This window comes from Nylanderia fulva, unplaced genomic scaffold (genome assembly GCF_048542155.1).
Source record: "Nylanderia fulva isolate GAGA-0341 unplaced genomic scaffold, ASM4854215v1 Scaffold6, whole genome shotgun sequence".
NCBI classification, from domain to species: Eukaryota; Metazoa; Arthropoda; class Insecta; order Hymenoptera; family Formicidae; genus Nylanderia; species Nylanderia fulva.
Window position 1 is genome coordinate 363,001 of NW_028190698.1, and position 24,315 is coordinate 387,315.

The window sequence follows — 24,315 nt, forward strand, 5'->3', positions numbered from 1 at the left end:
ACTTAAGAAATTTGTTTAGAAATATTACCTAGCTAGAAATTTGCTATATTTTTACCAATGCAGCAAGACAGTGCATTATATTTTGACTAAACTAAAATCAATTTAAATTTTTCACATGAACTTTATTTCTCATTATAATTAATTTTTTTTATTAACGGATATTAAAAGTATTAATCATATGATATAATGATATGATAATCAAGAAGTAATTATTGTATCATGTCTGTTGTCGATTTATTTAATTATTTTACATTTATTTACGTAATAATTAGACTGGGATTACGAAATACACAATTAATAATTATTTACTAAATAATTAAGTTGCATTACAATATTACACCTCGTCGCACGACTAGGTCTTTCGCTTTCTCCACTCGCAAAGGCCAATTTTCTGGCAGTTATTTCATCAAGAAATACGGCAATTGAGATGAGTAATAAAAAAAATATTGGGAAACTCTGAAATGTCACATGTAATTGAAAATTTGGCGGTCGCAAAGTGGAGAAATTTCTTATGTTACTGCTTACTGTTAGCGCCAAGAAATAAAAGTGTATTCATTTTTCAAGTTCCTTTCGCACGTGAATTTTAAATTCGACAATTTAATTTTGCCGAATTTATCGTCTAATAACTGAATATGTCTTTATATCACACGCAAGTTTAATGCGAACGATAGTTTTATATTATATGAAGATACAAATTTCTTCTTGAAGATGGAAATTACACTACTTTAGAATATTAGCATTACAAAATAATTTCTTTCAATGCTTTTCTAGGCACATTTTGACTGTATACAATCGATATGTATATGCGATCATCATTATGCATATATATATTGATGATCTGCTGCCATCATGATCGAAAATTCGATTATTAGTGAGCAAATTAACTATAAAGTTCTCTCAAAAGCGATACTTTTTATTTTTCTTCACGCTTTTAATCTCAGATTGCGTCTTATTTACAATTAGCAATTACGTCTCAGGAAACGCGAATTTCAATTTCTCTATAGGAATTTGTAGAAGCAAAGGAAGACGAAGAGAAGACTCAAGCTCAGCGTACTGCACGAAGAACCATTGACTACCACCTCGGTGACCTTGTATTTGAATTGTTCCTTAATTTCTTCCGCGAGAAACGCTCTCTCGTGCGTCCTAATTGTCGTCGGATCGGATTGCTCTGCGATTTCTTCGGCGACCACTGCCCTCTCCTTCGTGTGCGTCCTGTTCTTTCCCTTTCTAATGAACTCCGAGAGTACTAATAACATAATTGCGAAATAGGAGCCGTAAACATGATGAATATGCGGTAATTATTCAAACGTTCATTCGCTTCGCGGAATGATGAATCTTACCTTGATTGATCATGACGTCATCCGCGGAATCGACCTTGATGAATGTCGACATGGTTACCTCGAACAATTTATTCTTATCGTTTGACATTTCAATAGCTCGCCTTTTTCGACCGAATCCGACTTGGCCATTGCTGCATTCGATCTGAAAAGCACATATTTATAAATATATTTTAATATATTTGTTTGTAAAAAAAATTACGAAAGCGGAGTGAAAAAAAAGAATTATACAGTCATCAATTTAATGGCGTGTTATATGAAAGAATAAGATCATACCCCTGGACATTTATCTAAGCAGACGTTGACGGTACCACGAAACTGGACGTAAGTACTTTCCGGAAATTTAAAAGCTCGAAATTTCGCCGTCAAAAAGTCGCCGTCCACGGTATTAAAGTTTTCAAACAGGTAAGGATCGACGGAACACCTGCATGCAAAAATTTCATGTATTAACAAATATATTATTCATATATTATTAAATATTGCGATATTTTTTTAATAATTATAATTGTAATAAAATGTGTTGACACTGATCAATTACCCGTTAATAATAATTGTTTCTTCCTGTGTTTTGGTATCGGTAACCAGCATATAAGTCACTAGCAGACCGTAGATCGGGGCTGAGTCATTGTCCAAAAATATTTCCATCTGCAACGGCGTACCAGGACTAACGTTGAGTTCACCGGTCACCAAGACTCCACCCTGCCTCACTCCGACACCGAGAATCGGAACTGGTGCCGTTCCCGAAATTTCTTCACGTATATCGATCACTCTAAAGTAAGTAAACATCTTTTTAATTTTTTTTAACTTTAGAATCACTAGATAATTATAAGAGAATTATAAGAGCTTGTCATGAATGCGATATATGTACGGTGACTGATGACTATATTTTCTAAGAAATCACAAGGAACAAATTTGAAATTTTTTGGGCTTTGTTTCAACATGCTTCTAAATCAGTTTACAATCAAAGTAAAGATCGGCGAGCAAAAAAAATAATTCCATAACTATCAGAAGTTTACGTTCTTATTCTTATAGTTTAAGACTGATTCGACTATATTGAAACAAACCCTCAGTTTCTTAAATAGATTCCGGAAAAGAGATATCATTATTTTTGTATAAATTCTCACGTTAATGCTACGACATTAGACAATGAAACGCTAAATAAAAAGGACAAAATTGACTTTGGGAAAAATAAATAAATTTAAAGTACAGTTATTTGAAATAAAGGATTGTCCTCTAAAATAAAGGACGAATGGCCACCGTAGATATCCCTTGTAGAAATTTATCACTATAGTAACGCCAATTAATCACTTATTTCGAGTACTTAAAATATTGATATACAGTAATTTAAGTACTCGAAATAAGTGATAAATTGGCGTTACTAGTGATAAATTTCTATAAGGAATATGCCATATGTTTTGAATTCCGTTCAACTGTTGTGGATCACTGGATCACAAATTCGCGACGAACTACGCAGTGGTGGAACCATAAACCATACGGTCCGCAATACCTACTTTCCAAAATGAAGTCACGAGGGTGAGCACCTGGCTGGTGCGATGATGAATGTTGCATGTCCAAATATGCAATTCTAATCGAGCGTCAGTTTGTGTACGCCACACCAAAGCGCAAGAAAAACGCGATGACCTGCGGTTATCCACCGCCGCAGTTATCTCCGTAGGAAGATTCGGCCTACTTTACGGTCTTATGCAAATGGCGGAAAATTATGCGTATACGACCCGCGCGATCTATTTTCTTGAAAAAAAAGAATCATCCCCCGTGATGCGTGTCGCACCTAACCGAACGCATAAATCAATTCCAAGGCCGATACGTGTATATTCTAGTTTTCTGCAGACTCATCTCTCGCTTCCTCAACATTACGGCCTTGGACCACGAAGAGGCGGATGACATAGATTATAGATCGTCGAAATCGCGTAACGACGACAGACGAAATAATGAAGATGAATGCTTGTCTTGGAATGGGTAGACCATGAAATTGCTAGCGGCAAAGAAGCCAAAGGCGGCGATGAAGCGAGATAGAAACGAGATAAGTTGTGCGTTTTTTAAATAAAAAACCCGCGTATATACGCACATAAATTCACACACCCGCGAACACAATTCGATAATAATGTATCGGGGTGTCCAGCGTGAGAATCATTAGCCAATATTTTTTTTTTACAACTATATGACTTGTATTATTTTATTCATACGACTCCGTTCATCCACAGCGATTTTTTCTTTCTTTTTTTTTTATTAACTCCAACACACAGAGTGCGTTTTGTTAAATCATTTTCTGACGCGTAACGACCTTTCGTATACGCGATACAATAGTGTAAAAACTACTTAATTACCTACACAACTTATTTCTGTAAGGAGACACGCAATGTAAATTAGACACACTCGGGAAGAAATCATCCGAGTGTCCTGAACCGGGTCTAAATCGTTAACTCGAGGAAATTCTCATATATACTCGAGTATATCTCTGCCATTCGAGTTCTCTTCGAAGGAACAACGCTAATCGAATGATCGTCTTTCATAAATCAGTAAGTTAGATTCATCTCAGAGCAGGTTGAACATGCGCAATGTAGAATCGTGCAGTGCCATCGACAGGTAGAAACAGTTACGAGAAGCGACTCTACGTCGCGTGACTCGGTCCCAGGAAACTCGTAGCAGCGGTATCCACCACGTGTGATAATCCAACAATAAAGATTTCACGGTACTGCCGGGTAAGCAAAATCCACGGAATTCACGCGAGATATCCTGCCAAGGTGTACGTTCGATTAATGCCAATAAATTAGCGCCGTGGCAGTCGACGAGGCGGTCGCGATAAAAATTCCCGTCGTGTTCCCGACGAGAGCACGTCGTCCGCGAAGGGTACTTGAAGAATGTTCGACTCGCGGAGCGACTTTCGTCGACGGCAGAGGAGAGAGAACATGTAAAATCCACCGACGGGTGCAACTGCATTAAAATCTCTCGCGCGCGCGCTCCATGACGTTTCTACCATCTGTAAAGGAACCGTTGCGCAAAAGAACCAACTGCTTCGTAGCACATAAAATCGACTCGCGTAATGTCACCACGTGTCTTAACTATCCGCAGAATGTCCCGCTATTAAATTCCTCGACAAATCTTACGTCAATCTCATGGGGAGAATGTCGAAGGAGGCTGTCACTTGCAGCAGCTCTTAACATTCAGATTTCTTTTGCTTCTTCGACGTCTCGAATTATGGAAAATAAAAAAATAAAATTTATTTGAATCTCTAATGTAAACGAACGAAAACGCATTGTTGACAAAGTCTGTGTACGTGTTTTCTCGAGGAAATGTAGACCAGCTGGAATAATTTTGCACGAGATGTGTGACCTGTCAAGTGATTTTCGAAGAAAAAAGTTAGGAAAATTTATTATAGACCTCGCATATTGAATTATATTACAAGTTTTTCAGCAGCTGCGCGCACACGCGTTCAACCGTTGTGCAAATAAATCAGACGGCGGCATCTCGACTTGTTTGCAAATTATAAACTCCTGACGATAACTCCCGTAGTTGTTTATCTTGCTTCTGCATGATGCATATTCAGGTCAGGTGGGATTTATTCACTCGAATGTGAATCGGAACGACCGGCTGGTCGTTCTGTAATCATCGAATTTTCCGCACAATTTTACCGTCCTTGATGAGCCAACCTCGCCGCGTCTATACCTTTGCATCACTACATATATATCTGTCTAGATCCATCAACCAGTTTTACTTTTTCGCTAATAAATTCAAATTGTCGGTCAATTAAAAAATGTCGATACCCGTAGAAAATTGCTCAATTGTGAATTTAATAAAAATAATATATCTCGCGTTAATTTCTGCTTCGCGAGAGTAACGACGAGACCTATATTTATGATGACAGCGATAATATTAGTATGCTTCGATGCCGAAAGGAATACAATGTAATTACTGCATTATACTTAGTGATCTCTCTCTCAAACTCATTTATTATATGTCATCGTCAAGATATGAAATGTTGAGATAAGAAACGTTGATATGAAATATTTTCCGTCTTCCCTTCTTCAGGGATGAAGAAACGGAAGAAGTATATCACTTGTGCAAATTACATTCCCGCCTTACATTTAGCAAACATAATAATTACCAATATAAATCGAGCAAGAAAGGAAATTAATACGATAATAAATTTTGCTGATTAAAACTCCATTCGCGTAGAAAATCTGCTACGTCGTAAATCGATGAGAAATGTCACTTTTTGCACGACGAATCACGCCCGTTGATGTGGTGACTGTCATGTCATCAATCGCCAAAATGATTTCGTCGTGATGAGGTTTCTGTGCGTAGGAAGAAGTTTTTTCTCTCACACTCACGCAAGAGAGGCGCGACTTCCGGGTAATTAAAACTACTCGTTTGGAGAGATCATTTCGTACGTAAAGGAAGTGTGAGAGACTCTTGTCTATCTCTTGTCGCTGTACGACGCGATTAACACTGTCGAATGACTTGGCGAGAAATGAAAAGCCGCGGTCCGAGAATCTCGAGACTGCCAAGTCAAGTTTCTCTCCCTCTACTCCATCTAATAGATTTGATAAATATCACGCTCATTAGCACGATACCTTCTTACGCGCGATCTCTTCTATTTACGTTGCTTATAGAACTTATAAGCTCCGATTGTTTTTTCTTTTTTACACGTTATTATTACTCGCGCAGCAATGAATTATACATATTTATCGCAACAACAAAATGAATGATTGCATTCGCGTCACGACAAATGCCGGATATTTTATATATGTTGCAATATCAAATACTCAATATGTTGAATGATTGATGACTTACTCAGGTTCCTGAAAGCCCGCCGGAAGAACGCTTCGTCGTACCGCCGTATGATTGGATGCGATGGCGATTTCTGGATCCACGACGACTTCGGTGATTACGCATTTCACAGTGAACGTGTGTTTGCTAGAATCCGCTGGCTCCTCCACTATTACCCGATGATAGTACATCTTTTGACCCTGCATCAACAACCATCAACACTTATAATTCCGATATAACAATTTAATGCCACATTACGTATAATGCAGAAATTTCAATTTAGATGCAACATTACGTTATGATAGAGCATAATAACCCGGAATAGTTAAAACGGGGATTCGGAATGAAATTGTATGAGAGTTACCGTGACTTTGTTAAGGACTCTTGTAATACCGCATCGCAACATGTCCTGTTCCAGCAATGATAATTTGAACGTGGCAACGCCATCGTGAAATTGTGGCTTACAAGCCTCATCTGTAAAAGGAATTTATTATGATATTTTTGATTTATGCGCGACGCGTAATGTGTAATGTATTTGAAGAGCTATTTCACCTGGAAAATGTTTAAATTGTTGCAGATATATCTTCGCCTGCGGACTACTCCTCACTATATCCACCTCCATCATCTGCTTGGAACATCTCACTTTGCTTTGTACTGAAATGTAAGTATAAATATTTTATAAGAAATTAAAGCAAAATGTATACGATTTAAAATATTAGAATGATACGAAAGAATATAATTGTTATTAAATATATTAAAAACAAGTGTTTTAATATATTTTTTATTTAAGAAAATATTATATAAAACGTTTAAATACATTATATACTGTCAACATATAAAATAATACATTAATATGAATTAGTCTTTCTTCAAGATCGAAACTTGCTTTTCAATATTGCATTTTTTTACATTTTTCGAATCGACATTTGAAAAAATATAGCTTGCGGCTAACTCTCAAGACAATTTACGATTTCATTTCATGGAAGGATGAATGGAAGTTAGCCTTATCCGCAAACTAAGTTGCAGTATACCATGGGTAATTGCCCCATAAAATCGTAAACGTCTCGACCTTGAAAAGCGAAGAATGCAGCTCGGGAGAGATGCATTCGCGGTGATGAACATCCCATTGGGTTAGACACTGTTTATTCGTGGAGCTCTATGATAGGTACTTTCACCGTTATTGGCTGACGTCGAGCCGCATATTGAAAGGAACATGTGTCCCCGATCTTGAAGAAGAGATAAGTATTAAAAAAGTGACGTAATTTACATAATTGGAAGTGGAACAATCTGTGTCTCTATCGCGCTTTCTTTCACACGTAAATATTCCTCTAGTTGATTTCAAGAAAATTTCTTACTTCAGAAAAATACATATAGGACAAGACTTGTAATCAAGAGTTACGTCTTTGCGAATGTCAGAGTAGGAAGTGACGGGAGAACGATTCCGAGAGGATATCGTCGCGGGCATAATTCAACATTAATCTCGAAAGATACGACGCGAGGTGGTAATATTTTCTTCGCACTTAACGTACGCACTACGTGGCTAGCTTCGCACGCATCGAGCAATAATTTACAATGAAATATCATCATCACGTGCGCAATGCGCAACTGTTGAAGAACGTGGCGAATGTTCCCTACATGGATAAGGTAACCCAAGAAGTGAACTCATGCAATGTTTCACACGATGCATCCGTCTGGGAATAAACAATGGACAACTACCGACCAAGTCCTCGGTCATGTCGCGATTCCCGATGACACATTGCTGCTATCATTAATTTTCTGTATTTGTTCAAATAGATATTCGCTTGATTAAAGAGAAACAATATTAAATGCATTTTTATATCTATATATGCGTGAGCGATAATCTTCATATTATTTCTTTTATTTTGCTATATAATTTCATGTAATTGTGATCAAATAACACGAAGTTATGTGATAAGGGAGGATAAATAATGCAGCTGGTAGCCAAGATGATTCAATGAGAAATAACCCCGTGTTGGGTTTTTTTTCAGCAGCTTATTTGATCGCTCGTGGCGATACCCTAGAAACCGTGGCAGATAGAAGACGGCTTGAACGTATGTTCCGCGCGGGAGCTTCGCAGCAGCCGTTCCTGTTCACGAGAGGTAAAGTTAAACAAGCGTCGGCTGACGGACGCTGAACGACCGGTAGAATGTTTAATATACATTGTAGGCAAGCGCGCCTGCATCAGGAAGTGCACGCCGGGGAGAGACTTGCGCGTTTCCTTTTATTACCTCGGTAGACAAATTGATGTTCAGCGGCAGCCGGTCGGGAGTCCGCCGCGCTCGCTGCGCTCGAGGATTGCAGCACTACGGAGGATTAGCAGGTACCGTCTGACAGGCGTTGATCAAGTCCTCGGCGAGTTCGCGTCGCGCGTTGTTTCCGCCGAGACGGCCGGATGAGACCGAAATGACACCGACGAGTATGAAATCCTCGCGGCATATTTCTAACCGCGGGACCAACCCTCTCTCGTTACGTTACGTCAGAAGAGAAGAGTTTATCTGACGAATCTTAAGCGTCGATTTTCATCTCTATATATCCACGCGATACAGTCACGTCACGTACGGTCGAGAGAGAGAGTTTCCTCTATCCTTCGTCTCGTTCAAATTGTTCTGTCTACTTAATATGCGACGACTCGTTTTCATCAGCATACTCGCTGACTCGCCAACGGCAGAACAACGCGACGATGTCGTCGCCCTTTTCTACATTTCGCGACGAAAAGAGTCATTTTCCACTTTTTTCCGCAAAGTGTCACCCTTGACACAACAAACGTGCCACGAATTAACGACTTCCCTTCTATACCGGTGGTTATCCCCGGACCTAGACCCTTATCTAGGCAGGCTTTATGCTATGTCCGTCAAGTCAAGTCAAGTCGTGTCTCGCGCGCGCAGTTAACGCGTAAATTACGTGATTGCGCAACGTGTCGCCTTTAAACATCGCTACGAAGGCACACAGCGGTCTTTTACATTAGCAAGTTTAAGCGAAGTCCCGCGAAGGTAGCGAAGTCGCGACCGATCTTCTGCCGATCTCGAAGAGAAGGAGGTCCGTGACCTTAGCTTCCCTCCCTCGGTCGTCGCTCCCCGCCGAGCTGGCTACCACTCTTCTGCTTCTTCCTCTTCTTCTTTATCTTCCTTCACCCACTGTTCTTCCCTTCTTCCTGCACTTGCCGTAGCGGCGTGGTTTTTTTCTCGGCCTGGTCACCGTCGTCAAAAGCAACAATCCAGTATTACACTTCCGCACTTGCATTGTTCCGCTAGAAAGCTACAAATTGCCTACTAGATTGAAGATTATCGAACGTACAAAGAAAATTCTTTTCTCAATTCTAGATCCAGACAGGAAGGATTAATTAAACCGAGGCTGAAATTAACCGCGACGTTAGGAGAGGTCAAGTTCCAAATCAATCAAAATATGTCGAGGTAGAATAGAAACTCTTTACGTATTATTATATTTTCTGCCATCCTGTCCGTTCTGATCCGCGCGCATTAACCTCGCCCGAGATTATTCGCGGCTACGCTCACGTATTATCGGGCATAATTATCAGTTTCAAATGTGGTGCACTCGCTAATCCCTCGATCTCGGCCCAAGGTCCGTGAACCTGGCCTTCTTCCTTCCATTTTTTCCACGTCTTTCCTCGCGCCGCCTCTCTTATCCTTCCTTATTATTCGATGTTTCTTATTTTTCTCCCCTTATTTCTTCCTGCACTTCTCTTCTACCATTAAACTTAAGAAGATACTACATACACCTCTGATCCTCCCATCGATCCTGAGAGAGTTCCGCTTCTTTCTCTCTTCCTTCACTACTTCTTTCTTTTTCTTCTTTACAACGTGCTTTACCATGGTTTATTACCATGGCCACCCCCGTTGCCATTCGTGCACACTCTTCGACGCGCCGCGCCGTTTCCTTCGACTCTTGCAAGATTAAGATTTTCGCAAGATAACCGATAATGATTTCTAGACTGACGAGGAAGAGATCCGTGACCTCCGACCTTCTCTTTTCCTTTGTGTGTGTCTTCAGCGCGCGGACTCTCGCTTTTGCATACGCTTTTCGACTTGTAACTCGACTCGTTATTCAATTCGCCAAGTACTAATTGTAAGATGAATTTTTCACCGATTCCTCGTGACCCGGTTCACTCGACCCACTCTCTTATGCTCGCTTCCATTATCTTCGACGCGGTTTTTGCCCGACAAGCTTACCTTACCGCGCTGCCACTTTACTTTCGTTTTTGCATTCCCGTTAACGCGCCTAAATCCTCTCAAGAGTAACGAGTCCATCGCGCCGTAAAACGCCGCGTTATTTTCAGGTTCGAGTCTTTCTTCGAGATAGCGCGAAATCGATGATCAATTTAAAAAAAGGCCCTATTTCTCATTCCGCAGCGATAGAAGCCGCACTCGACTGCTCGATGACCGGTTTCCGTGATAACGAGTCGATTTCTGCATGATATTTTCTATTTCTCCTGAATGCGGACGAGCGGCTACCTTGTTGCGCTACCACGAAGGAGCGCAGAAAATTGCGCCAATTTACGATCCAAATTACAATAATTTGTGGCTATTACTGCGATGTGTTAAGATGAGAACCGAGATGAATAATTACATTCCTGCGCGCAGTTGCGTTCGAGCGCTCGCAAAGATCGAACGCGCAGGATCGACGGTCCTGTACGTGCTGACTTTACCAGGACGAGGTAAAAAAAATCGACACGTTACCTGACTATTGCATTTGAATACTTTGTTGTTGTCGGAAGCGATTAAGCTTTAGATAATGTAGGCACTAATACTTCAATTGGCCGGTCCTGAGGGAACATAAACATTCGCGTTTGCGAAGACGCGGCTTCTTCTTCTCAAAAGTAATTACTCTTGTTGCACCGACGCGGCAGTATCGCGTAATAATAATCCGCGTAATTTTCTCCCTCTGGACGTACGAAAACGAAGAAACCGGACAACGGTAATCGCGACGGAAGGAGACGATCGTATATTACAGTAATCAATTAGTATTCATGCGGAGAGTTATCGCGTACGCGTGTTAGCGGTGCATAACAGTATCGAAGGATCGAAGGAGAAAAGAGAGTGGACAAGCGCGCAAGTTTTTTTTCCCCGCAAGTTTTTCGCGAGATAGAAAACGATAAACGACGCAGGAAACTCTTGTTACGGAGTGATATGACTCGTCCTGTTGAAACGTTATCGGTTAGCGTTATCTATTGTATATTAAATGTGAACCGTTATTGGCGCAAAACCGGATCGCGTCACTTTGAAAACTAATCACAAATAGAAATATCACAGTGACTTGGGAAAATATAATTTTCTTAACGGAGGAAACATCATTATCATTGACGTTGCATAATTTAAAGTATAAGATTATCACTTTGTTTCTCTATAATTAAGGAGACGAGTAAAATAACGTCTTTTCTAAAATAATATCCAAAGACATTAATCGATCATTTATTGACTCTTCGCGAATTAAAAATCTTTATATATAAATAGGATAAATGCTGTATACAACAAAAATCCATAAATTATTCATAAGTTTATTTTTTGATCTCTAATGGGGTTTATTTTTTTATTTAATCCCGTTATATCTGCCGTCTGTAAGTTTTGAAAAAAATATATAAAAGCATCGCGAATCGTTAAATGATGTATGGCTCCTCTCGTTACGTAATTACAAACGCTTCGCATTAATCGGTGTAATCTCTAGCCGCTACTGTTCCGCTACTGCCTGTATTTATCCTCTTCTCTACGGTTTTGCTCAAGTAGTACAAAAATCACATATCCATATACCGGATCTTATTTCTTATGTTTATTCCATTCCATTGACTTAATCGTCGTTTATTAATTGTAAACGACGTGCAAAAGAATTCTTTTCTAAAAGAAATCTCAAGTTTTTTTTATTGATTTAAACACGAAACTCTCTATTATAGTGATTGATAAAATTCGTAAATTACTTTGCGAATTATGCGTTAATTTTGTTGTATACAACAATTATTATTTACCGTTATCGCGGTATAATTTTAATAGGTCTCTGTCAAGAGGAAAGTTAGGTAAAATATCACCTGCATTATTATTCGTGGAGCGTTAAAACGATGATCGAACTCCGTGCGAAAGGATATATGTATCGGTAACCATGTAACAGGATCAAAAGTTCTTAATCAATGCAACGCGTCGAGTGATAAAAGAAGAGCACCAGGCGAATCCACGTGGTAACGGTGATTTCATTCCGGTTGCTTTTGCCTGCCGCCATTAATACGCCAGTTACAAGGGCCTCGAGCACAGTAAATCACTGATCATCAGTGATCATTAGCGGTTCACAATTCTGTCGATCGAAACTAGTAGAAATGACGGAAATCGCAAGACAGCAGAGGGAGGAAAGCCGGTACAGATCGTCGAGGATTAGTGCACACGGATCATGAGGCACGTATATATCGATAAGTATCTTAGTTAGTGCCCTCTTCGATACTTTCTCTGCCGACTTCCTGGATCCGACTAGATTATTACGCCCAGCGGGTGAACGATTTTTCGGTTGCAATCGAATTGGCACGACCTGATAGCTCTGTACAAACCGCTTGCAAGGTTTCTCTGAACTATAGAGAGTTGTGACATAAGATATGTTACACAAGCAGGAAAATATTATTATTTTTGCTTGCTTAAATTAATAATTATTATACATTTTTTTAGAATTTATGCACACATATGTGGATATATCAATTAATTTTTCGGCGTAATATTACATTGGTCAATTTGTATAATCTTATTTATCTAAATTAATTATATGGTCTGATAAAAAATATGCATTACGATATAGGTATATATTTTATGGTTATAGATTTATTATATTTAGGTATATTTTATTCGTTAATAGATTGCAATGCAGTTGTGTTTTTTATATTAAACTCTACGTATAAAGTAAACAGCTTTGTCATAATTTTTATTTTTGAAACATGTCACATGAAAAGCAAAAGAAATTACGTAATAGGAGGCACGTTCAGTGACAGTAATATAATCGAATATCACAGTCGAAGATCGCAAACCTCGTGAACATCGACTGAATAATTACAAATCACAGGAGAGCTATTTCCTTTAAAAGCGACGTCTACCTTTGGAATTCGGTGTTTCTCTCGCAGTGTCGTTTATATCAACGCTACTGTACGTTGCTATCGCGAATAGTCGATAGCATGGAAGGAATCGATCGTGCATCACGTACTGACTCTCTTGAGAAAGCTTGAGCGGTTTGTTAGAGAGAAAATAAACGAGTTAGAATAAATTCAAATTCCTAAGAAGCGAAACTCTATACACACGATCTTAATCTCGAATTCGAAATTATCGTTGTCTTTTAGATCTGATGATCGACTTTACCGTTGGGAAACTAGTTTTGATATCTCTTGATTCTTTAATATTTTAAAATGAATTGCAGAAAAATACCTTATATTAATTCGTAGGTTACTAAATATGTAAATAATATTTTTTACAGAAATTAAAATAATTTTGACAAACTGCAACACATGCACACACATATAGTTTTTAATTAAATTAGAATAATAATTGGAACGCGTCTTAAATTATGTTTCCCGTTGAAGCACTCTCTTATCACCTGGAGCGTGTCGGTGCAAGAGATGCAACGAAAAAGCAATGAATTATTTATAACGTCACGCGGTATACAAATTATGCGCACTATTCGCAAATTACCGTTATACATGCATTTTCGGTAATCTTGAAAGAACGATTAAGTCGATGTCCCGCAGAGCCTGGCCACGTGATTATTTAAATAATTTTACGGTTCGGCACTTCGGCACACAAAGCACGTGTCGTTATTTTTTATCGCTTATTGTGCACTTTTTTGCTTTGCATTCCGCAAATATTATTATCCGCGAATCGTAACGAGCTATGCAAATATTTTTCTCATAAAGTCCGTGATTATCATGGTGCAAAAAAATGATACAAAAATCATTAATTTATTTATTTCAGTTATTTCGATGTGTTATTTCAATATAAGTACTGTCAAAACTGTCAATGGAACTCATTATTACAAAAAGAAATGACTCGCGAATATATAAAAATAAAAAATATATAAATTTTAATTTTCAATTTGCAAAATTTCACGCTGTTTTATTTCTTGAAACATTATTTGATTCGATCTAATGCTATGCATCTCGCGATAGATATGATTGCAATCAATTCTCGTTTACTGCTTCATAATAACTATTGATATTAAGGTAACAGATAAATATCGCTCGACAATTGATTTCTACTCATTGAACCGATGAAGCGACCGGAAGGAAAAGAGAGAGAGAAAAGGGATAGGATCCATTATTATCCCGGATGCTTCCTTGCGCGCGTGTGACTGTCATCTTCGAGATATCGGAACGAATCCCGAGTTTATCTGTACGCGACTTCCGGCAGTCCGCTCTATTATCCAGACTGTGCTAGACACAACCCGAGCACGGAATACATTTTCCAGAGGATACTTCGCACAGCGCGCGGCGCTATCTGATCACAGGATTTAATTGTTTCCTCGAATCCCTCTTTCTCTCAAAGGAAGGTGCTCGGCAAGGGGTAATAATGCAATAACGTGTACTTTTATAGTCGCGTTATAAAAGATATATAACGGATAAATTATTTGGCAAACAATCTGTAAACAGTATCTTTTTATTTATCGACAGTATAAAAGATAAACGGCTTATTTAAAATAAAGATTCTTGCATATGTTTGCATTAAATTGCTATTAATATAAATGTTTCCTGTATCGAAATTCGTCGTCGCGATAAAAGGATTGTTGAAAGAAATTGATAAATTAATTTTTATTGCAATAAAATATAACTTTCCCATGATTTAATAGCTATTTAATTAGGCCGATCTAATTAGTCGCTATGCGATAGTTGCTCCAAGTCAGAATGAAACGTATACGCGCGAGAGCCGCGGTTGATGGAATAATGTTAACATGTAGAGATAATTATAGAATGTGAGTCAGGAGAGAGAAAAAAAAATATAATTGCAATTATAACGAATACATCACGTGTGTAGGGAGAAGGAGGAGGAGACAAAGTCCCTTTGCCCGCGATGAGCTACATACATAGTAGTCGCATATCCGTAAATATACGTACATAGTTGCAGCAACAGGTGCAAACGACGAACGATAAGAATAATTACAGGTAATAAACTAAAATGACAGACTATGACGATCCACGAAGGGCGCACATCCTCGTTCATATCCGCCGTTCTTTTATCGTGTGATAATCAAGTGGCATGCCGATCGAAAATAATTTCGCTCGCCGAGCTTGCGAACGAAACCTTGTCCTCTCCGGACACTATTATTAAATTGTTAAATCAAGTGCGCACTTCGATCTAACACAGTCACGCTCGTTTCATTTTCAGTAATTTTCTCCCTGATAAGGCAACACCGATTAATGCAGATCATAACATTCAACGTAAGTGTTTGCTACGCTTTGCATGCTCGTATTTTTACTTTTATTCCTACTTCGTTATTTCGAGTATTTTACGAGATCCACTCTATTGACTTCCTTACAAAACAACCGCACAATTATTTTTACTTCTTATTAGCATTAATTTTTTGATGACTCCATGTTTATTGCTACATTGAAAATAATTGCGAATGCACGCAGCCAGATGCATATGTGCCTGTTGAAATGTATTCTAAAGCTTCTATGGGAAGGGAGTGCGTTCACGCACACATCTCAAAATTTATTACGCACAAACATAGTCATCACGATGCAGTTTCTTAGTGAATTTTCTCCTTCGTTGCTCTTACTTATGTATGAATATTAATGTTAAAGCAACTAACCGAGTTAATGGCTTATTAAGTATAGGCTGTATATTAGAAGTATAAAATCTCGATGCTTCGGTAATCAAGCTTTCGCAATTAATCAAATTAATATCGAGAATTTTGCGTTTCAATGTATATTTAATTAAGATATTCATGCCGTGGGTGTAATATCATTTTTATCAATAAAGCGGGAATTAATAACGGATTTTTCGAGGATCGTCGGTCCCGGTGCGTGGCATCCAACAAAATAAAAGATCACGTATGATTGATGATTAACTGATTATACACGTGCCTAATGACGAAGTTTGCGTGTAACCTGCGGCTCGCTGCTCACCGGATCATTATCAATCACGAAAATGAACGCTTTTGACAGCGCGAAAGAGAGGATAGGGCGTAAAGAGAACAGCGATTTATACGAATTAGTCCTTTTACCGAGGAAGAAACGAACCGGGAACACGGGAAAAGTAGCAGGATAATATCATTACGTGATAAATGGTGTAACTTCGATGAGCAAACAATTTCGTTCCGCGCATTATTCATTGTCACATTGCGATTTGCGCTCCTCGGATGCGGAACAACGCCAAAATTCCTTTTCTACTGTATCAAATTGCCGGATATTGCGAAAAAATTATGTTGCTAATGACAATGGAAAAAACACTATACCTATATTTAATGACCGTCATTAATTGTACATTATCAAAAAACTCCGCATGATTAAAGTTTGTAAAGTTTCACGGGAAGTCATCATATTCAGATGGTTCAAATGGAGCTATTTCCCTGGCAACCTTAATGATATGGTAGAAGAAAGGTTTCATTCGGATCTTTTTAAACGACTACGAATTACCGTTCCTTAATGCAACCCAGCACACAATTTCTCAGGTAGATTTATCCTAAATCGTTCTATTTATAACAGTTGAGCAGAGCTTTCTATTAATATAATTAATGTAAAGTGGAAAAGAGTCTTTCTCATTAATCCAATAAACATTTGCAATGTTTCTTATAAGTAAATGATGCATTATCGAGATGAAAAAAAGTCGTAAAAATTATCAATTGCGCAAAAGTGCGTTTGTTAACAAAAAACAGAAAATTCGTCTGTGGATGCTCTTGTCTTCAAATATATACGTATATGTACACAAGATGCGTGCACACGCGCTCATCCACAACGCATGTACCGGGTGACACACGTGTGCACGAGTGGTTCGACCGGTATCCGCCATATTTGGCTGGGCCCCACACATATGTGCATAAAGTACAGACGTAGAAACCTCTGGGAGAAGAGGTCATGCTCACGAAAGATATCGACGTAAAGATACGATATAAGATGTCTATAAGACGATGAGCTGGGGATATCTCACAATAAACTATCAAAAAAAGAAACTTCGAAAAGTGCTCCCCTCTTTTATAAATATCAAACTGGTATTACGAGATCTTAGACGATTTACTAATAAATCAATGAAGAAAAATGAATATTGCGATGCACATTAAACGGGTATAATTTACACGCGTGACAAACATATAATTTTGTATAATTAAAATGTACAATAAAAAATTAAAAAAAATTAATTCGTATTTTTAAAATATTTTTAAAGTTCTTTCATATGTCCCTTGCTTAAAATAAATTAAATTCACAATTAACGGCAAACATATTTAAGTATCTAACAATTTGAAAGAGAATTATTGCGTGTTAGAAAAAAAATAATTATGCAAAAATGGTGAGTTTATGCTTAAGATACATCAAGACTATCGTTAAATGCATGCTAAAGGGTTTGTCTTTCTCTCGATGGGTTGGACCGCTATTCATGAAGCTATCGTAAAAATGACATGTCAGAGTTCACTATCCATTCACGTTCTTTTCCTTGCACGTGCCACGTCGAAGTAACTGTTCAAGACATCGTTTAATTTGTGACTTACAAGAAATTGTACGTTTACTGTCATTGCCATTTCAGGCGGATTCGACATATTGACCTTTGACCACTTCCTTTTTTTGATATCTTTGCACTTACAGCAAAATGCATATCATTATCTCTGACGGATAAATAATTATACACGGAGATGCTTGATGGAATGGAACTAGAGTCATTGAGTAAGAGAATATTGAAAAGTGGTAACGAGAAATGCTAAAGGAAAAATATATTAAATAGTGAAGAAATCAAGGTTCTAATTGCAAAGAGAAACGATCTTTGCCGATAGCATGTCCGGAGAGCTTGGCGGAAAAAAGTGTAGCCGTTACGTCAAACACGCACGCACGTCAATGCACATCGATTATCTAGTACATATGTGCCAGCGATCGATCTTAAGATAGCCATTTTAGGCTTCGATTCCTCTACGTGATTAATGGCATTTTAATAGATCATTCACTTTGGCAAGCCATCACACCTTATTTCTCTTTAGACATCTTTTTTTATTAATTTCTTATCCGCGCATTATATATACAACTTAATATTGATCCATGCACGAAAACTGTTTTGTTCTAAATTATTTATTTTATAATAAATGTGAAAACAAACAATAATATTTCACAAAATAATTTTGCTTTCATTACTGCACATATCTGTCGTATCGTAATTTAATGCACTTCTTCATTTTGTTGCATATATATAAATATGAGATTTAGAAAATAAATCTGAACAGCTTCTCATCAGTAGATAGATTCTTTGTCGATCTAAAAATCCGTGACCTTCGGGAAAAGCTCCGATCGTTTTGCTGGAAACCGGAGCTCGGCCTTTTTGGCCTTTTCTCGGTGCTCTCCACGACGCGCTGTCCAACGCGTCCTGCAGATCGGCAACCGGTTTTCCTATGCCTCTCCCAACCGATCCCTCACTCCTACTCTTACTCCCACTTTTGTCTGTCTCATTTCAGAACCCCGCGCATTCTCCATATTCTCATCCCTCACAATGCCATAACACTACGACGCCAACACATCTCTCCAAATTTATGCTTCTGAGGACGAGTACTGTCGGCGACGTGTTTTGCATTGGGTCATCGTATGCAAGTGTAAATGTGATCTCTTGATTTTAATATTAGCTAGAGAATATTAGTGAGAGAAGGAAAAGGAGACACAAGCATTCACTTTCTCATGATTGCTTATTTGGCACACAAGTGTCATCGTTTAAATGTTAGGGAAAATCATGAAAAACCTATTTAAAATTTTTGGAAATATTTTTACGAGCCTATAGATATGTACATCCCAATTTCCATGGTTTGTTTGAAAAGTGATCGCGTTATTACTTTTCCATGATACAAACCAAGAGTGACTTAAACAAGTTGAGAAGCGATGTAAGGAAAGAGAAGTCTCGCTTATTCAGGTTATATATTTTTTTTATCATTTGTAGAGTAAGATTTACACATATATGTAGTGACATTATGTATGTTAAAATGCAATTTCTTTTCTGTAATTTTCTACTAAATTTTTTTATTAACTTCGAAAACACGTCTAAACATTTCAACGTTGAATGTAGCTTCTAATTAGCTACGCAACTGGTTACTCTTCGCAGTTCTCGTTATATCTCATTCCTGGCTATGTATCTGAGATCATGAAGAGCAGAGACGACTTGGTGAAACTGTTTTGCTTGATCTTTTTTCCGCTCAGCGAACGTTTTCGCTTTCTGATAAAACTCCTTGCGGTTTCTAGGCTAGATAATGAATAAATAATAACTTTATGGCTCGCATATGGGAAAAATTCTGCAAGCAACAGCTAGATATACAAAAAATGCTAGGAAGCGAGTGGTTTTGAAACCGCGAGAAATCTCATTATCTTTGAACACGCGCGAGTGCGGCCTGACGCTTCATTTTAACAGAGCGCGCATCAATTTTCTGCATGACTCCATTCTCATCACATTGTCAATTTTTTTCAATTTACCGGTGATAATATGCGCATAACTTGATGGCGGAAGCAATACGAAGAATCCGTTCGCGGATCGAAATACTTGCGGTTCGCACATTTGCGCTCTAGCAATTATGTATAATGTTAATAGCCATGATAACGATATAAGAGGATAAGCGCAGCAAAAGTGAGCTGCTTGGATCGAGAATTTCACCTTCTCTTTTCTCGTGATCTCCTTACTCTTACTCGCACACATCATCCACATGGACTGAGGTATTTTAGTACCCCGTTCTGCAAAACGATGCAACTTCTCGGAGATTAAAATTCTCGTTAATGAAGTAAAAGAAGAGTACAACTTTCGCGATCAAGCTATCTTGCACATTACTTTATGCAAATATTTCTTTAAACAAATTTTTTATTGATTAGAAAAAAATATCTATCGTATAAATATTTTTCTCGGCTTTACAAATCGACAAATGTAGACGTTTCTTTTATTGGCACACAATGCGATCTCGTTAAGATATAAGAATGAAACATTTGATTTCAAAAGATTTTGATATCATTAATGTCACATTGTAGACTCGGATACGTTCTAAAAGGAAGATTCACCAACGCGCATAGGCGCATCTTTAATCTTCGATCATTCTTTCCCGTTACGAACGCATAGCATAGTGCGGGAGCTACCTCGCATTGTTCGGCTCTCCCTTTAATTCCCGGACGGTAGTCAGTTAAGATCGCACCGCGTATTCTAGCAGAGAACGAAGGGTGAATGAGAATACAAGTACGTAATCACAAGCACGGAAAATTGCATTCTCGCTCACCTTCCCTTTCTTTCCGCGACTCTCGCGGTAGATTTTTATTTCTTCTCTCTCGCATCCGCGATCGCAAGTCGACTTAATTACGCCCATTACATATGTGCCTAGGATAATCAATTTTGCCGACTTGCGAATGAGAATTCGACATAGTCTTCGACGGGGGGTACTGATAGGAGAAAGGAAGTCGATCGCGGTCTATCTATTACGACGAAGAGTTAATATAATACAAACATGCGAGTTACAGCGAACGAGAGAGAAGAGAAGAAATCGATTTTTTTTTATTAAAAAGTCGATTAAAAGATTTATTAAAGATATATTGAAAATTAAAATTATATTCAATATTGAATTTATTCTTTCAAATATTATAAGAGAAGCATAACGAGATTTTTTGCAAAACCTTGATATATTATTTTTACACCGAACATGGTTTTATTCATCGTTCTAATTTACGTAACGAGAGATTGGCAATGTTCTAGTACAAATATAGTCACGGCTATGTTGAAAGATCTCGATAAAGTCATAGCGTGATTCATCGCTGTTTGATTACTCAAATACTACGAGGTAAGTCGCATGAGACGTATGCATAAATTTTTACGAAAGAAAAAGAGAGAGAAAGAGAGAGAGCAAAAGAGAAAAAAAATCGCGGAGTAATTATTTTCCATGCGTGTTTTTTTCTTATGCAATCCTGCGCGCAATCACACTAATTTCACCCTTGTGAAGCCACACAATTCATTTAATGTATCTAGCTGTTATTAGGGTTAATTAATTGTACGTCAACACGAAGACTCATTGTCAGTGGAAACAATTGGAGCAGCCTTGATTCTCAAGGCGATTGAACTTGCAAATCGGTCATCATTCAAACCAATACAATACAATCTAATACATCTAGTGCATAATTAATTTTATTAATCAGGATCAATAGTTGAGTCTATTTCGCTATTCTCGTTTATTCAAAGCCGCACTTAACGGTTGTCTTTAACGGATAATTAACCCTCGTCTTGTTCTAATTGTAAGTGTCGCGCGATTACAAGCTTCGTTCGTTAACTGTGGTTATTTTTTAATTGCACATTGCGCCAAGGATGATGCCATGCGAGCGCGCGCATTGTTTGCACAGCTCGTATGAATTTCACTTCCGAGAAAAGCGTCTTGAACGAGAGGATATTCCGCATGCCTCGTAATATTGCGTGACAGACACGAGGAAGGTTTGCAGCGGTTAAATATGATCCGGAAACGTATCGGCGAATTCATTCTTCGTGCTTGACTATTTTTGAGAGAGACGCGACTATCCGCCCTTGTAACGTCGAGAAAAAGCTTCTCAATTGCGAAACTATATCGCATTCTTACGTGCAGACTCGTTGTCGGTTCGTTCCATTGTTGTCGGACATTATCATTTTTATAAATAACCGAGCCGTGAAGCGAAGGAGAAAAGAAACGTCACAGTAACGAGTTTAAAGTCAGTCATAACGAGCGCGTTGCGCGACGCATGAGAGAACGTTTCAACCTTGACTGGCGCTTCAGGTAACTATGATCCTCGTGATACTTTGTGGGCATCGCAATCTAGGACATGCTATTTAGATGCGCGCGCTCGTCAGGTGCTTCGAAACTTTACGATGCATTCTGACAGCTGCATTATACGGCTTATTATTCCCCTACTGCGATTGGTGTTATAATCACTTTAAAAACAAGAGTATGCCACTTTCACGTTCGCACAACTGTTCTATAAATATGTCCTTGCTATTCCTTATTCATAATATTTGCTCCAATTAAGAGTAGATACCAAAGTATCTTTCCGCGATATACATGCACATTCTTATATAATTTTTCTCTATTTAAAGCTTGAATTCTTCTGTTAAATAAAATCACGCGATAAAGTGGGATCATCAAAATGGTGAAATTTAGACATATAATTGCTCACCATTGGCGCGTACAAGCCCGACGATGCATATCCAGCACAGGGCCAGTCTCCAGAAACGGTCAGCCATGTCCATTCCCTAGGTAATTACGAAACGCTCGCGGACTGTATACTCGCGATCCGCGTCGAGGACAAGTAAATAAGGAGGGAAGAAAGAGGAGAACCAAGGAGGAAAGGAAGAGGGTTCGAATATTTTCGTATTATTCGCGACGAACTCTCATTTAGTCGGACATGCTCGGCTCTCTTCTGCGTAGAAACGACTCTCCTCTCTCACCTGTCACCGCGAAATCTTGCGTCGCGAATAAGCCCGTCAGTGGAAAGGACCAAAGACCAAAATGGGCCTTGATGAAGACGCGCGAGCGATGTTCCCCGTGCGAGCACGCGAGAGACACTGACGGGCCCAGCGAGTGGCGGAAGAGTTTGAACCGTCAGCGGACCCAGACTGCAGCATCGGCCAGTGGCGTAGAAATGGATCAGGCACGTTATGCCATAGCACGTATAGCTTTGTATCATTTTAGCTGAATGCTAAAGTTTTCACTGCTGCTAATTTTGCATCAGAGATCTGGAATCTTTTACTCGACTCCAGGCTGAAATTCAAAACGGAGACTGAGATTGAGATAAATATAATTAATATCGATGATATTGTTGTAGTAATGATGTTCTTGTAATGATCATTTTCTCATCTTGCATGTACGACTAGTTCTTTATTTATTATAAAAAGTATAGAATTCACTTTGCCTTTCAATGTCATAAATTAGCGCACTATCATAAATTATAGCGCACTATTTATTGGAATTAAACTATTGTTTGATGATAATTGCATTAGCCAAGTTGCATTGAGCATGCCTAATATGATTAGTGAGCACATACCACGCCATTGTCATCGAGAAACAAAAGACACATGGATGAGAAGGCCAGCCGCGAACCAAAGGTAGATTGCAAAGGTAGAATCGTGCGAATGTATATATGCTAGGATATGTATTAATGTACGCTTATCTGGTAACTGGAATAAGCTGCGGGCTCTGGAATTTAATTACAATAAGATATAACAAATCTCGAGTTAATTGATTTATTAGGGCGATATATCGAAGAGAATTCATCGATGTATCCTGGATGAAGGCGGGCCCTTCTATTCTGCAATCGATCGCGTCGATAGAATACTATGGGATCCCATGGTTTCAAGCCTTAGAAAAACGCCGTCTTAATACACTACGATGAGTCGAAAGTCGACCCTAGTTAAAAAAACGTTTCACACAGACTCGTTCTTAATTCTTTTTTATCTTCGAAGCACGAACAGAGGCCACGTTTTTAACGTAGGCGTGTGGGGCCAACGGCACCTCTAACTCTGGGCCTTACATGGATGCATCGTGAGTCACTGCCCAAAGCGGCGCGTATGTAAATGTATTCTGCTTACTTTATTCATACGTTCAGGATGTGATGACCAACGTCGTAAATAAAGAGAGAGACGTTTTCAAAACCGTTTTAAAAAAAACATAAAGACGACATTTATGATCATAGATAATATAAACGTATAATTTATAATCACTTACAATTAGAAAAGTAAACTAAAAATAAATAAATAAATAAACACAAGAAAAAAAAAGATATGCATAAAAAAATCTCTAAATATATAAATTTTTTTCGTTCGTTGAGAATGGTAACTGCGTTAAAATTTAAGTATACTTATCTTTCCCAAGTCATATCGTCTTTTACGACGAAGAGTCAATAACGTTGACGTTACCGCTGTAATTTGTCGACGAGGCAGGAGACAAATGTAAATTTACTCGTGCTTCGAGGATGAGCTTCGAGATCTCGAGACGTCCCGACGAGATCCAGACAAGCGGATGTCTGTCCCAGGAA

At 38.5% G+C, this 24,315-nt stretch overlaps 1 protein-coding gene across 1 annotated transcript; it reads right to left on the reverse strand.

Moving 5' to 3' along the window:
• Positions 1-209: 209 nt before the first annotated feature.
• qsm (Zona pelucida superfamily protein qsm) lies at positions 210-22,838 on the reverse strand. Its single transcript, XM_029320362.2, has 8 exons — positions 22,459-22,838; positions 6,678-6,779; positions 6,490-6,599; positions 6,150-6,325; positions 1,876-2,106; positions 1,614-1,761; positions 1,341-1,482; positions 210-1,246 (listed from the first exon to the last, which is right to left on the reverse strand). The coding sequence occupies exons 1-8, from the start codon at positions 22,529-22,531 to the stop codon at positions 999-1,001; spliced, it is 1,230 nt and encodes a 409-aa protein (XP_029176195.2). The 5' UTR covers positions 22,532-22,838; the 3' UTR covers positions 210-998.
• Positions 22,839-24,315: the final 1,477 nt, after the last annotated feature.